This window comes from Acytostelium subglobosum (assembly GCF_000787575.1).
Source record: "Acytostelium subglobosum LB1 DNA, scaffold: scaffold5, whole genome shotgun sequence".
Lineage (NCBI taxonomy): Eukaryota > Evosea > Eumycetozoa > Acytosteliales > Acytosteliaceae > Acytostelium > Acytostelium subglobosum.
Window position 1 is genome coordinate 622,853 of NW_012236527.1, and position 12,155 is coordinate 635,007.

General features: G+C 45.1%; 5 protein-coding genes across 5 annotated transcripts; 2 read left to right on the forward strand and 3 right to left on the reverse strand.

The window, feature by feature from the left end:
• Positions 1-209: 209 nt before the first annotated feature.
• Positions 210-3,832, forward strand: SAMD00019534_030230 (hypothetical protein; the record flags this gene model as incomplete). Its single annotated transcript, XM_012901156.1, has 4 exons — positions 210-1,003; positions 1,068-1,375; positions 1,453-1,594; positions 1,663-3,832. The coding sequence occupies 4 exons, from the start codon at positions 210-212 to the stop codon at positions 3,830-3,832; spliced, it is 3,414 nt and encodes a 1,137-aa protein (XP_012756610.1).
• Positions 3,833-4,132: 300 nt separating this feature from the next.
• On the reverse strand, positions 4,133-5,629 carry SAMD00019534_030240 (hypothetical protein; the record flags this gene model as incomplete). Its single annotated transcript, XM_012901157.1, has 1 exon — positions 4,133-5,629. A coding segment is annotated over one exon (1,497 nt), but the record flags the coding sequence as incomplete, so codon positions are not given.
• Positions 5,310-7,097, forward strand: SAMD00019534_030250 (hypothetical protein; the record flags this gene model as incomplete). The annotated part of the gene is made up of 3 exons (XM_012901158.1): positions 5,310-5,363; positions 6,279-6,954; positions 7,039-7,097. The coding sequence occupies 3 exons, from the start codon at positions 5,310-5,312 to the stop codon at positions 7,095-7,097; spliced, it is 789 nt and encodes a 262-aa protein (XP_012756612.1).
• Positions 7,098-7,336: 239 nt separating this feature from the next.
• On the reverse strand, positions 7,337-9,301 carry SAMD00019534_030260 (hypothetical protein; the record flags this gene model as incomplete). The annotated part of the gene is made up of 4 exons (XM_012901159.1): positions 7,337-7,476; positions 7,545-7,758; positions 7,827-8,046; positions 8,106-9,301. The coding sequence occupies 4 exons, from the start codon at positions 9,299-9,301 to the stop codon at positions 7,337-7,339; spliced, it is 1,770 nt and encodes a 589-aa protein (XP_012756613.1).
• Positions 9,302-10,036: 735 nt separating this feature from the next.
• Positions 10,037-12,115, reverse strand: SAMD00019534_030270 (hypothetical protein; the record flags this gene model as incomplete). The annotated part of the gene is made up of 3 exons (XM_012901160.1): positions 10,037-10,206; positions 10,285-11,336; positions 11,484-12,115. The coding sequence occupies 3 exons, from the start codon at positions 12,113-12,115 to the stop codon at positions 10,037-10,039; spliced, it is 1,854 nt and encodes a 617-aa protein (XP_012756614.1).
• Between the last annotated feature and the right edge of the window lie 40 nt (positions 12,116-12,155).

The following is a 12,155-nucleotide window of genomic DNA, read 5'->3' on the forward strand; positions in this document are numbered from 1 at the left end:
GCGGCTGATTGGTCGACAACACAACCACCACTCCACATCACAATCACAATCACACACAAAGTTACGAAACACGAAGTTTGATCACTTTTTTGAGTCGAAACACCCACATCCTCCACAAACCGCATCATCAAACAGCCACAAACGAACAAACACAACAGCCACAGTACATAAAGATACAAACGTAGCCTAACAAACTACCAACCAAGTAGATGGACGTACAAATACAGCGACCATCGTCGCCACTGGTACACTTGCAACAGCAACAACAGCAACAGAGGCAACAGAGAGGCGGCACAGGTGGCCTCGCTGGATTAAGGGTACAGATGGAGTCCTCAGACGAGGGTCAGAGCAATGAGGGCGAGCAATCGGTCGAGATGTTGGCCACGGCCGTTGTATCATTCGTCTATGTCAGCAAGCAGGCCAGTCTGTTCAGCTTGTTGATCCAGATGCTTTCGACCAAGAAGTTCGCACCAGTCAACTTTGTCAATGCAATCAATCCCTTCTCCAACATTCCCTTCCAGCCATCGCCCGACCCCTCCAACAAGATGGGCTTCAGCAGCGATACGCCAGCCTCCCTCAACAACACCCCTGCCAACCTGGCCTCAATCAAGACCACCCAATCACTTATGTTCCACGTGCTCAACGATGCAATCCAATCCGTCTCCCAACAATACCAAAAGAACTTCTACCTCCATATTATCGAGCCGCCCACAGTCGCCGGAGCCGACGGCCATCTGGTCGCCGCGCCACCCGCCGTGCTTCCATCATTCCAGTCGTACGACCAGCTGCTGGCCGGCTGTCTATCGTTCATCAATCACATGTTGTTCGCGGCGCCCACTCACTTTGACTTTGAGAGATATCGCCAATCGATCAGCGCCAATGGCATCAACGAAATTGTAAAGAAGCACATCAAGAACATCAATGCCAATGTCAGGTCCGAGTTGCTCCACTACCAAAAGCACCGTCTTGCCAACATCAAGATTGGCAAGCAAGTAAAGGACAGGTATGTTCCCAGGCCCTCCATCCCCACGCGATCCATCCACTAACAGTCCATCCCATCATCACAGACAAAACATTGACCATTTGGTAGCCAGATTGATAAAGATGTCTTTCAAAGGCGAGTTGGAGTCACTGCCTTTGGAACAAAAGTTGAGATTGATTGGCTTCAATGGCACATCAGCAGTGGACCAACAGGAGCTGCTTGGTACAGGTATACTGGGCCTTCGCAACCTGATATACTTTGGAGCACGTTATTCTAGAATCTATAACGAGATCCTTCAGGTACAAGTACAACGTGACCCAGAGTCGGCCCACTACTCCTTCATCCAAGTGGCCATGGCCATCACAAACTGCATCTATGAGATATATATCGATGGTATGTGTAGTATAGTTGTTTGATTGATGTGGTGGACTGGACTGGACGGGCATATACTAACCCATGACGACCAACAGATGAGAACCTCTATGAGATCATCTTTGACCAGGACGACTGGTTTGAAGAGTTGTTCTCCATTGCCTTTGAACTCTTTGATGAGATCTGGGAGATGGAGGCCACAGTACCAGAGGACTTTGTAACAGTATTACACAAGACAAGGTATGTATAAGGGTCCATGGCCACCCTCACTCAATCACTCACTCATACTCAATCAATCAATCAAAAAGAAATCTTGTATCAAGGATCAAATGGACAAATCCAGACTCGATCCAAACATTCCAGGTTAACCTGGGCAACGTGTTGGATGATATTAAGAATAGGGAGGTGGAGATGGTCGAGGACACATACAGGAGAATGCTGCCAATGAGTGATAGTATCATTGGATTGCCAGTCAACTCAACAGGCCCCATCCAGATCAACACATATCGCCTCCAGAAATTCTTCAATGAGTCCAAGAATAGACTCGAGAGATTCAAGACAATGGGCCGCAGGGATGCCCCGGGCGGCGGAGGTGGCGGTGAGGACGTCGACGTGGCCAGCTCCAGCAGTGGTGAGGTGCCCACCACAGGCTCACCAGACTCTCCTCAGATGAGCAAGTATGCTCAGCTGCGACAACAGATGAAGACCATGAGCTTCAAGAAGTTGTTCGAGTTGAATCCACAGTTGCGCGGCAACAAGAATGCCGACCAACCAATGCCAGACGAGGCCCAGCAATACATTGACGACAACTCCAGTCTAAACAGCAGCAGCAGCACAGTCCATCAGTTCACAGACAACAGTAGCACCATATCACATAACAACAACACAACCACTGCCGATGAAGAGTTGAACTCGTTCGGCAGGATCGTGCGCATGCTCAAGAATGCCGTCGCCACTCTACGCTCACGTCAGTTGTTCCACTTCAATGGCGACCGTCCATCAAGGGATGGCGGCAGCGATGAGAACCCCAATGGCCTCGAGACTGACGAGCAAAGACAAGGCACCACGGCCGAGAAGTTGCAGGGCACCCTGCGATCGAGTGGCGCCGCCGTGTACAATACTATGAAGAAGGTGGTCAACACGATCGAGAAGAAGGGCAAGACGATCAAGCAGCGCGTCAAGGCAGCGCGCAATGACCAGGAGCTAACCGAAGAGGAACGCGCCGCCAGGGCCGAGAGGAAGCGTCTGAGAAAGGAGCGTCGTGCGGCCAAGCGCATCATCTATGAGCAAGAGAACGATCATATTATCAACATGATGGACCCGACACTGGCTGCCAAGTTGGACCGTGGCAGCTTCGTCGAGCTTGACCTGGACCTGGGTGAGGACTCTGACAGTCTTGACTCATCAGACGAGTCTGGAGACGACTCTGACTCTGCCGAGGAGTTGGAGTTGGACGTCGACGAGCGTGCCTCAACTTCCTCCTCAAACAACACACCGACCAAGAGCCAGCTTGTCCGCAACAACAGCAACAACAGCAGCAGCAGCAACAGCCACAGCAATGGACATAGTACCAATGGTAGCCGATACAATATCACACATTCAACAGGCTCGGCATCCAGTCCCAACACATCCAGCCCCATACTGACCAGCAGCAATAGCCAAGGAGCAAGCTCAAGTCCATCGCTGGGCACCAGCCCCAACCTGGCCTCAAGCCCAAGCACAGGCCCACCACAGCTTTTCAGAAAGGCTAGCAATGCCTCGCTCACACTGCCACGTGTCCAACCAATCGTCATCCTGCCAAATAGCAACAACAACAGTGCCATTGCATCTGGTACCAATGGATACCAACGCACACAGCCCAACAGGACATCATCACCTACACTCTCACGCGAGTCCAGTTTGAGACAGGTCACCAACAGCAATCAATCCGACAGCAAGCCACTCTTCCTGCCACCATTGACACCATCTGCACCCAAGCCACCAATGTCCCCTGCCCCCAAGGTGTCTTCGCTCTCGAGCGTCGTGGCACCAGTCCCAACTCAAACTCCAGCTCCAGCTCCAACTCCAGCCCCAGCCCCAGCGAAAGTGAGCGAGATGTCTCAGGTGTTGGATATATTGGATGACCTTGCTAGTTGCCTGTCACCAGAGCAACAACAGATGGCTACTGCCGTACCACAACCAACATCACAATCATCCACAACAACAAGGACAGCTGAGCAACAAGCTTACAAGAGGTCGTTTAACAGCAACCCCAAGATGAAGTTGCCACCAGCACCTGTCAATGTGCCCTCCTCCTCTTCGCCCAAGTCATCCACACCAACTTCGACTTCACCAATCTCCAATTCACCAGCAGAGCGATCTCCACTTCTCGCAGGCAACAACAACAACAACAACAGTAACAACAATTTCAAACAACTCAAGTCAATGTTTGAGTCCAATCCTCCACCAGTCAACGAGCCACGATCACTAAGGGGATAATTCCACACATATCGCCATCACCATCACCATCACTTTCACCCTTGTAGCATATATGCCATATTGGCATCCATCAATCAATCAATCAATCGATCAAACCTATTATTTATTAACTATTTATTGTTAAACATGGCCACAAATGTCCACCCAAGTCAAGCCATTATCGAAGACATCCAGACTGGATGATCAGACAGTATCACATACACACAACAACCAATTCCATCACATCCCTGCCTCCATAATAAATAACTTATTCATTATCTATTAATATATCTCTTAATCTATCTATTTCCTGCTTTTAAACAATGATGATAAGAATGATGAGATGGCATTACCTTCCTTTGGTGGTTGTTTCCTAGACTTTGGACCAAAGAGTGGTTTCCATAATGCTTCTACATCTTTCTCCAGGAGAACAGGAATGATTCCATATAGACACGTCTGTTCTGGTGAGCTCCAATGATCAGATATCAGTACGTAGAGTAGGTGTTGCTCGTCCAAGTGTCGGAAGTGAAGTGCATTGTCCAGAGGATTAGAGTCATACTTGACTCTGATCGTCAAACGGTAGTTCTCTACATTGGGCACCTTGGCCGCCATGCTCTGTACCAGTTGGACTTGTACAGCTTTGCCATTCAGGTCAAAGTGCTCGGGTCGTATTGAACTATGTGAGTAGAGTTTGGCCGACAACAAGCTGAGACGGGTTGGGGCGGGTGGTTGGGCAAAGAATGGGAGTGTGAGCTTGCTATTGGTCTCAATGTTGGTAATGTGCACTGACTGCGCCGATGATGGAAGTTGTTGTAAATAGTGTAGTTGATCAGTGCTTGCAATCTTGAGTGATTGGAGTTGGTTGGGGAACTCAATCATTGATTTGAAGCAGGTGCCAAAGGACATATGCTTGAGAGATACAGGCAACACACCTTGATTGAATGGTTGGTTGTAGAGTGAGCCCAGTCTGAGTGAGATGAGTGAGGCTGGAAGACTTCCTTTGTTGAATTGTACGTTGAACGATGCACCAAGTGTCAGATCGGTGAGTGTCTGAGGCAGCATACCAGGTTTGAGTTCTTTATTCGCGTTGAGACCCATGCATAGCTTGGTGAGTGATGGCCTGAGAATCCCTTCATGCATCACATGTGTATAGGCCTCGGAGAAGATCAATGTGGACATGGTATCCGGCAGTGCGCCACTTATTGCCTGGTTGAAGCAAGCACCAAATTCCAGATGTGTGAGTGATGGCGGGAGTATAGCCGGTAGTCCACCTTCAAAGAGATAGCCAAACCTCAGCTTGGTGAGAGATGGGGGAAGTTGAACATGCTCAATAGATAGATGGAACGTTTCGCTAAAGATAAGTGATTGGAGCGATGAGGGCAGTGTCGACGGCAGTATATCATGTTTGAACATATAGCCCATGTTCAGGTGTTGGAGTGACTGTGGCAATGATCCTGGGAGCAACTGCCTGTTAAATTGATATCCAAAGGTAAGGTGAATGAGTGATGCTGGGAGCACACCTTCCAATATTGTCCTGTTGAACATGCCAAATGTAAGTCGTGTTATTGATGAGGGCAGTGTGTCTGGCGTAAGGTCATGGTCGAATGCGCCAAGTACAAGCTCTTTGAGTGACTTTGGCAGCACACCTGGCTTGATGTCGTGGAGGCCCAAGTATGTGAACGAGGTCAATGATGGAGGCAGCAGTCCTGGACTGTCAAGACATTGATTAAAGTGTAGTCCAAAGCAGAGTGATGTTAATGATGTCGGTAATACATCATGTTCGATCACAGTGTTGAATCGATCACAAAACACTAGGCTACGTAGTGTCGTCGGCAATGTACCGGGTATGATGCGAGTGTTGAATTGTAGACCAAAGGCCAATGCAGTTACATGTCGATCATTGGTCAATGTTTCTAAATCTTCTATTCTATTGATTATCATGTGGCCGGGTGGTGGCGGTGGAGGTGGATGCAACAGAGCAGGTAGCAAACTCTTCAATATCTCATTTAACTGTTTACATGTTGCACCAAGACATACTATATCGAGCAATGATGGACCATGTACTTGTCTCTCTGACAATGATAAATATATATCTTTCAATAAGTAGTTTGGTAAAGTATCCATCATCACCTACTATTATTACATTACTAATACTAACTACATGTTGTCAAACAAATAAACAACTTGTGTGTGTACAATTAGTATCTCTTTCGAAACGTGATGCAAACCTGATGAACACACCAAAAGTGGGATAAAAGAATTTTCTAAGAAGGTTATTGATCGATGGTCAGATGAGGGTCAATGCATGCATTGACTAAAGTTAAAGCACACAATTCTGTTTCCCTCATTTATTCAAACAAACAAATACACATACATACAAATATATAATGGTAAGTCTAGAACGATATTAATAGTCACTCAATCACAATTACTAACGAACGCATTTAACAAACTACAAACACAACAGGATAAGCTATCTTTTGATGAAAAGTCCAAGGTGACAGCATTTGTTGCATCGACATCAGTGTCCGAGTCAAAGGCAATAACAGAGTTGAAGGATAATAGGTGGAGATTGGATGAAGCTATCAATTCATACTTCTCAAAGCCAGCAAATATACCAAAGGAGGTCAATGTATCAAGCATTGAGACCTTGTTCAACAAGTACACAGACGAAGATGATCGCGACAAGATATCAGGCGAGAACCTACAGCGTCTGTGCCGCGACCTCAAGATCGAGAGTGAGCTGCTCGAGTTGGCTTTCTCGTGGAAGTTGCGCGCCAAGACCCTGGGCGAGGTCACCAAGACCGAGTTCAAGAACGCCTTGATCTGTTTGCGCGCTGACTCGCACGACAAGCTGCGATCAGAGATGTCCAAGCTGGCGACAGTCGTTGGCAACGCCCAGTCGTTCAAGGAGTTCTACTGCTACATCTTTGACTATGGCATGCAGCCCAACCAGCGTGTGCAGTCCCTGGACATGGCCATTGGTCTCTGGGAGGTCGCACTCACCGCCAAGTACAAGGATCTGAAGCACTGGTGTGAGTTCCTGCGACAGAAGAACCAAGGTGTCTCGCGAGACACCTGGAACCAAATGTTGGACTTTGTTCGTATTGTCAACGATGACATTACAAAGTATGATCCAGAAGGTATGTCATTGTATGAGTAGTAGTCAGGATACAGTCGCAAGTGATGATCAAGTGTATATTAACATATTTTGTTTATTTGTTTAGCATCATGGCCAACTTTGATTGATGAGTACGTTGAGTACTTGAGCACTGCCAAGGCGTAGAGGTGATTGAATGAACGAACATCATCATCATCAACATCACCATAATAATATATACAACTCTTCGCACTTCAACAACATACTCCAGCATCACTTCACCATCAGCATCACATCCATCAACAACACACAGACAGACAGTCACATCAACATACTCTGGAGTATCAATACTACTATTACTACAAGGATGGAGAATATGACATTAGTGATACACCGGCGGATGAAGGTATGTCACCTCCCGCGGCCTACACAATGCTTCTTCCCTCTTCCAAGAGCTTCAGGTCATCGATCCAGCTCTTCTTTGCCTTCTCATTCACTGCCATAAACGTAAAGATCAATGGTTTGCTGCCCTCAGGGTCGGATATGAATCTAAACTCATTGCCACCTTGGTATAATGACAACATTAATGTCAGTCAGTGTGTTGTCTCGAATCGTCGTGCTTCCTCTACTTACCCTCTAGCATCTTGAACTCGCTCTTGTTCAAGTGTATCTCTAGGAGATACTCAAACTTCTTTGTCCTCTTGTGCGAGAATAGAGTAGGCTTGGCCAGGACGATGATGTCGTTGAACAAGTACACCATGAACATTCCATTGTACTTCTTGCTACTGCATGCTGTATTGAGGACACCCTCTTTAATCCATCTTCTTGATGGATTGACAAATGTGTTCTGTATCAAGTAGTAGGGTGTCAGTCAATCATTGATTCAATCATTCAATCAATCAAACATATACATACAGGACATCCTTTGAGTTGGTCACGGATGGTCACCACTCTGTCTTGGTTATCTTGTAACTTCTTGTTGTTGTTGATATAGGCATTGATCTCTCTGATGCTTGCCAAAGCCTTGGTGAGGTCTTCATAGCCTAGATGATCTGGATTGGTATTCTGCAACAAGTTCTTTAACAACAACTCATACCTTGGTATTCTCTGCACCGGCATGATCAACAAACTCTGACTATTTGGATGGCGATGTTAGTACATGATCAATCAATCAAAGATCCTAACGATACGTACATATCCAACGAGTATTGGTTATCCTTTTGGATGTTCCTGAAGAAGTTTGGATACTTCTCTTCAACAAGTTGTAGCTCTTGCATTGATCGCTCGTAGTTGTTGATATAAGTGACGTATTTCTTCATCTCTGCTGCCTTTTCGATGTAGATATCACCAATCACTCTCTTCTCTGGTGGCATATCAAATCTACGCTTCAACTCCAAATGTAGGTCCTTGCTAACTACCAATAGTTCTTCTACATTGGAGAAGATTGTAGAGATCTGATGAGGCTCGAGTACAATAGTAGGGTCACGCTCCAATGGGAACTTGTAGACTAGGATTAGATTCTCCAAAGAGTCAATGTAGCTCTCCTCAGTTGACAACAGTTCTTTGAGTGCAAAGTCTCTCTTATGTTGTTTGGCATCGTTGGTCAATCCTGGCTTGCTGGATGAGTCACCTGAGGGTGGAGGGGCAGATGCAGCCACATGAGCTGGGACAGGGTTCTCCTTTGCCAATTGAGGCTTGTTCTCTCTCTTAGCAACTGGAGGTGGAGGTGTTGGATCAGCAGGTCTAGGTGCAGGTTCAGGGGACTTGGATGGAGGAGGTCTATAATGTTGTTGCTCTTGAGGATTTGGTAGGTTTGGACTGACTGATTTAGGTGGAGGAGCATATTGTGAGGGACGATTATCATATGATTGATAAGGTTGTTGTTGTTGTTGTTGATGTTGTTGTTGAGAAGGTCCTGGACCTTGTTGAGAGTATTCACGAGGACTTCTTTGTGATGTCAATGGGTGAAGGTATGAATGTGGAGGTGATCCAGTGTTGTAGTTTGAAGGATTGAGTGGACCATGATATGATGTTGGTGCTGGGTTGTATCCAGGTTGAACTTGTGGTTGTTGCAAGTAAAAACCTGGTGAAGGTGGAGGAGCATAGGGACTGGCAAGGAATGCTCCACCCTGTTGTTGATGTCCTATTGGTACTTGTCCATAAGGTAGTACTAGTGAGTTTTGATCATAAGCATTATAGGCACCAGTCTGTGGATTATATGTCACTTGTACTCCTGGTGGATTTACAAACTGAGCATTTATCACAGTTGGTGGAGGAGGCAGTACAAAGCCCAAACCAACCTGTCTATTACGTTGATTCATTGGATGATATTGTTGTGGTGATGGGTTTGCCTGTATATATCCTGATGGTGGGTATGCATATGGATACATAGATTTAGTTACCTAATTATATATAATTAATAATAAAATATTATTATTTGTTTTATTAAAATAAGTGCTAAGGATTTATGTGTCTCTTTGAAGAGCAGGATTCACCTCATGTCTTGTCGGGAAATGAAATAAATTGAGTTGAAGGTCTCAAAGCGAGAGAAGGAGTGAGTCGGGAACATGAACACACCAGATTGGTTGGAATCCAAAATTGGTAATTCTATCTGTCACACACTCACACTTCGCGACATCTAGACTAGTCTTCTTCGAGTTGAACATTTATTTGATGTTAATGTAAGTACTTAACATTGTTTGTTCTTTGCTTTTTGACTTTAACTCTTTCTATTCTATTATATCTTCTTTTAACTTCAACAGTTGTTGTATTGTTGTTGATTTGATTATTGACTCTTTCTCTATCAATATCTTTTTTAATATCTCTGATCCAATAATAGTTACTATAATTAGTGATTTTCTTCTTTGGAAGTCCTTCCAATAAGTATCTAATACATCTATGTGCATACCACTTGTTCTCTGTGATTGCCATGTCCAGAAAGTATTCCATGACCATTGTAATATTGATTGATTCCTTGACAAGTGCATTGTGCTGATTGGTATTGTTTGGAGCCTCTGGCAGAGACTTGACAAACAGCTCAACATAGAATGGAAGTAAGTCGACTCTATCGAATCCCAAGCATTTGATACCACATTTGCTCAGCAACTCTCTACTGTGTACTATCTTTAGACCATCTGGATTGGACATTCTCGATCAATTCTTGTTAAGCATAAGAGTGCTCGGTTGAACACTTCTGCTTTCTCAATGTTGTTTGGTGCTTGCAAGGCAACCAAGGTGTCCAGTGTGGCTATGTCCTCGTATCCAACCCAATCCCATGTCTTGAGAGATAATTGTGCTCCATATTTGTCCATTAGATGATTGCACAATGAGTATTTTTCATAGGTGAATGATACATGTAGCAAGGATGACATACTTGATTGGTCTGATCGTATCTGTTCAAAGACATCATTGGGCAAGTCGAGTAACATAACACAATCTCGTAGATCAATTGAACATGCTGATTCCAGGAGTGACATGACCTTCTTCTTGTCAAAGCCAGCAATGGGTGCTTGAGAGAGGAGATATCTGATCACACCAGGGTCCACATCATATTCCTCGGATGGTACAAAAGACATTGCCTTCAACGCGTGGTTTGAGAATGATTGGACATTTTCAAGTGTTAACTCCCCAACACGTGTGTTGAGACATTGGATTGTCTCAGAACGTTGAGCTCTATCATACTCGGCTTGTATAATTGATTTGATGGCAATGGACCTGTCAATATCATATCGTTCAAGATGATTAATATCCAATTCATGGACAATGTCATCAAGTGTGAGTATATGAGGATACAATGCAAGATATGATCTTAGCATGTCTGGGATAGCCAATGAAACAATGAAATTGAGTGTTTCCAAGTTATCCATTGGGTGTAAATTGTGCTGATGAATATACTCCATTACATCAATCGATCGTGGATAAACACAGTCCAGATGGATGTTGTTGCCATTTGGTGAGCCTCTATGGCGTGAGCGTGACACAGTATAGTGAGCAATCTTGACCATCTCCAGAGTACCGAATGTGCACACTGTCGCAAGGCCAAGCATCAGTCCATCTGTCTTCATATCATTAGAGAGGAAGTACCGAATGAACATCCTTAAGTATGTTTGATTGAATGTCTCAGCAGGAAGAACATTCATGAATATTCCCTTCCTGATATGTGACTTGAGCTGTGGCTTCTCGTAATGGCATAGGATCACATAGATGTTGAGGAAGATCACACCAGCTTTGTTGAGTATATCATGGCACCAAGGGAATAGTTTATGAACTTGAGGTGTAGGATGGCCATAGAGTTGTAGCACCTTGATCAGGAATTTGAATGATTGCTCCAACTGTGCTGGATCAGTTGGATGCGTGTCTGGGCCATGGAGTACATCAGTACCATCGATGGTTGGACGGAAGGTAGTCTCAATGTGATGACATAGTCTACCATGATTGAAAGGTATATGTTCTGCCACTAGCCCTGCCAACTCAATGTCCTTGCAGTTCAGCATCATTTTGAATAATGTACCACGCAATATTTGTTCCAACTCAATGATTGAGTTGAGTTCCTTGTTGCATACTAGGACATACTTTATCAACATCTTGAGTATCTTGGCCATCTGCTCCAGATCGTATGAGGTGTCTGATACCACCAATTCATAATAGGTGTAATGATCCGACCATGATTGAATCCTCTTGGCCATGTAATCTGATGGTTCGCTTGGCATTAGATATTCAAACATTGCCAGTCGGCCATGAATTAGTGCCCACAGTAGATCGTCGTCGAAACGATATGGGTGACCTCTCGAGATGCATGGATAGTCTTTAGAGAGTGTCTGGAGGTGTTGATAGATATCGAGTCGTCCATTTCTGGCAGCGATCGACTTCATTTGTTTGTCCCAATAGTGTATCATGTGTTTGTTTGTGTCACTGACTCGTTGGAACACAGCCAGGGGCATGGTCTCGATGATCTTCTCCAAGCAGTCGCGATTCATGTTATGCATGGAGTGGCGGCCGCCTTGTCGCAGAAGTCGTTCGACAAAGAAATAGTGCCAATGTGGGTTCATCAACAACTTGTGTGCATCTAACAATCGGTCGTACTTGTATATCAAATGATTGGTGAATGGTAGTCTGCCCATCTTTACAATAGTCCTTAACATTGTCCTGTTGCACAACACTTTAACAATGAAGTAGTCATGTCTTTGTTTATCTGCACCAACCATCATGAGGCATGAGTCTCGACAGTCACACTTTGGCAGGAAT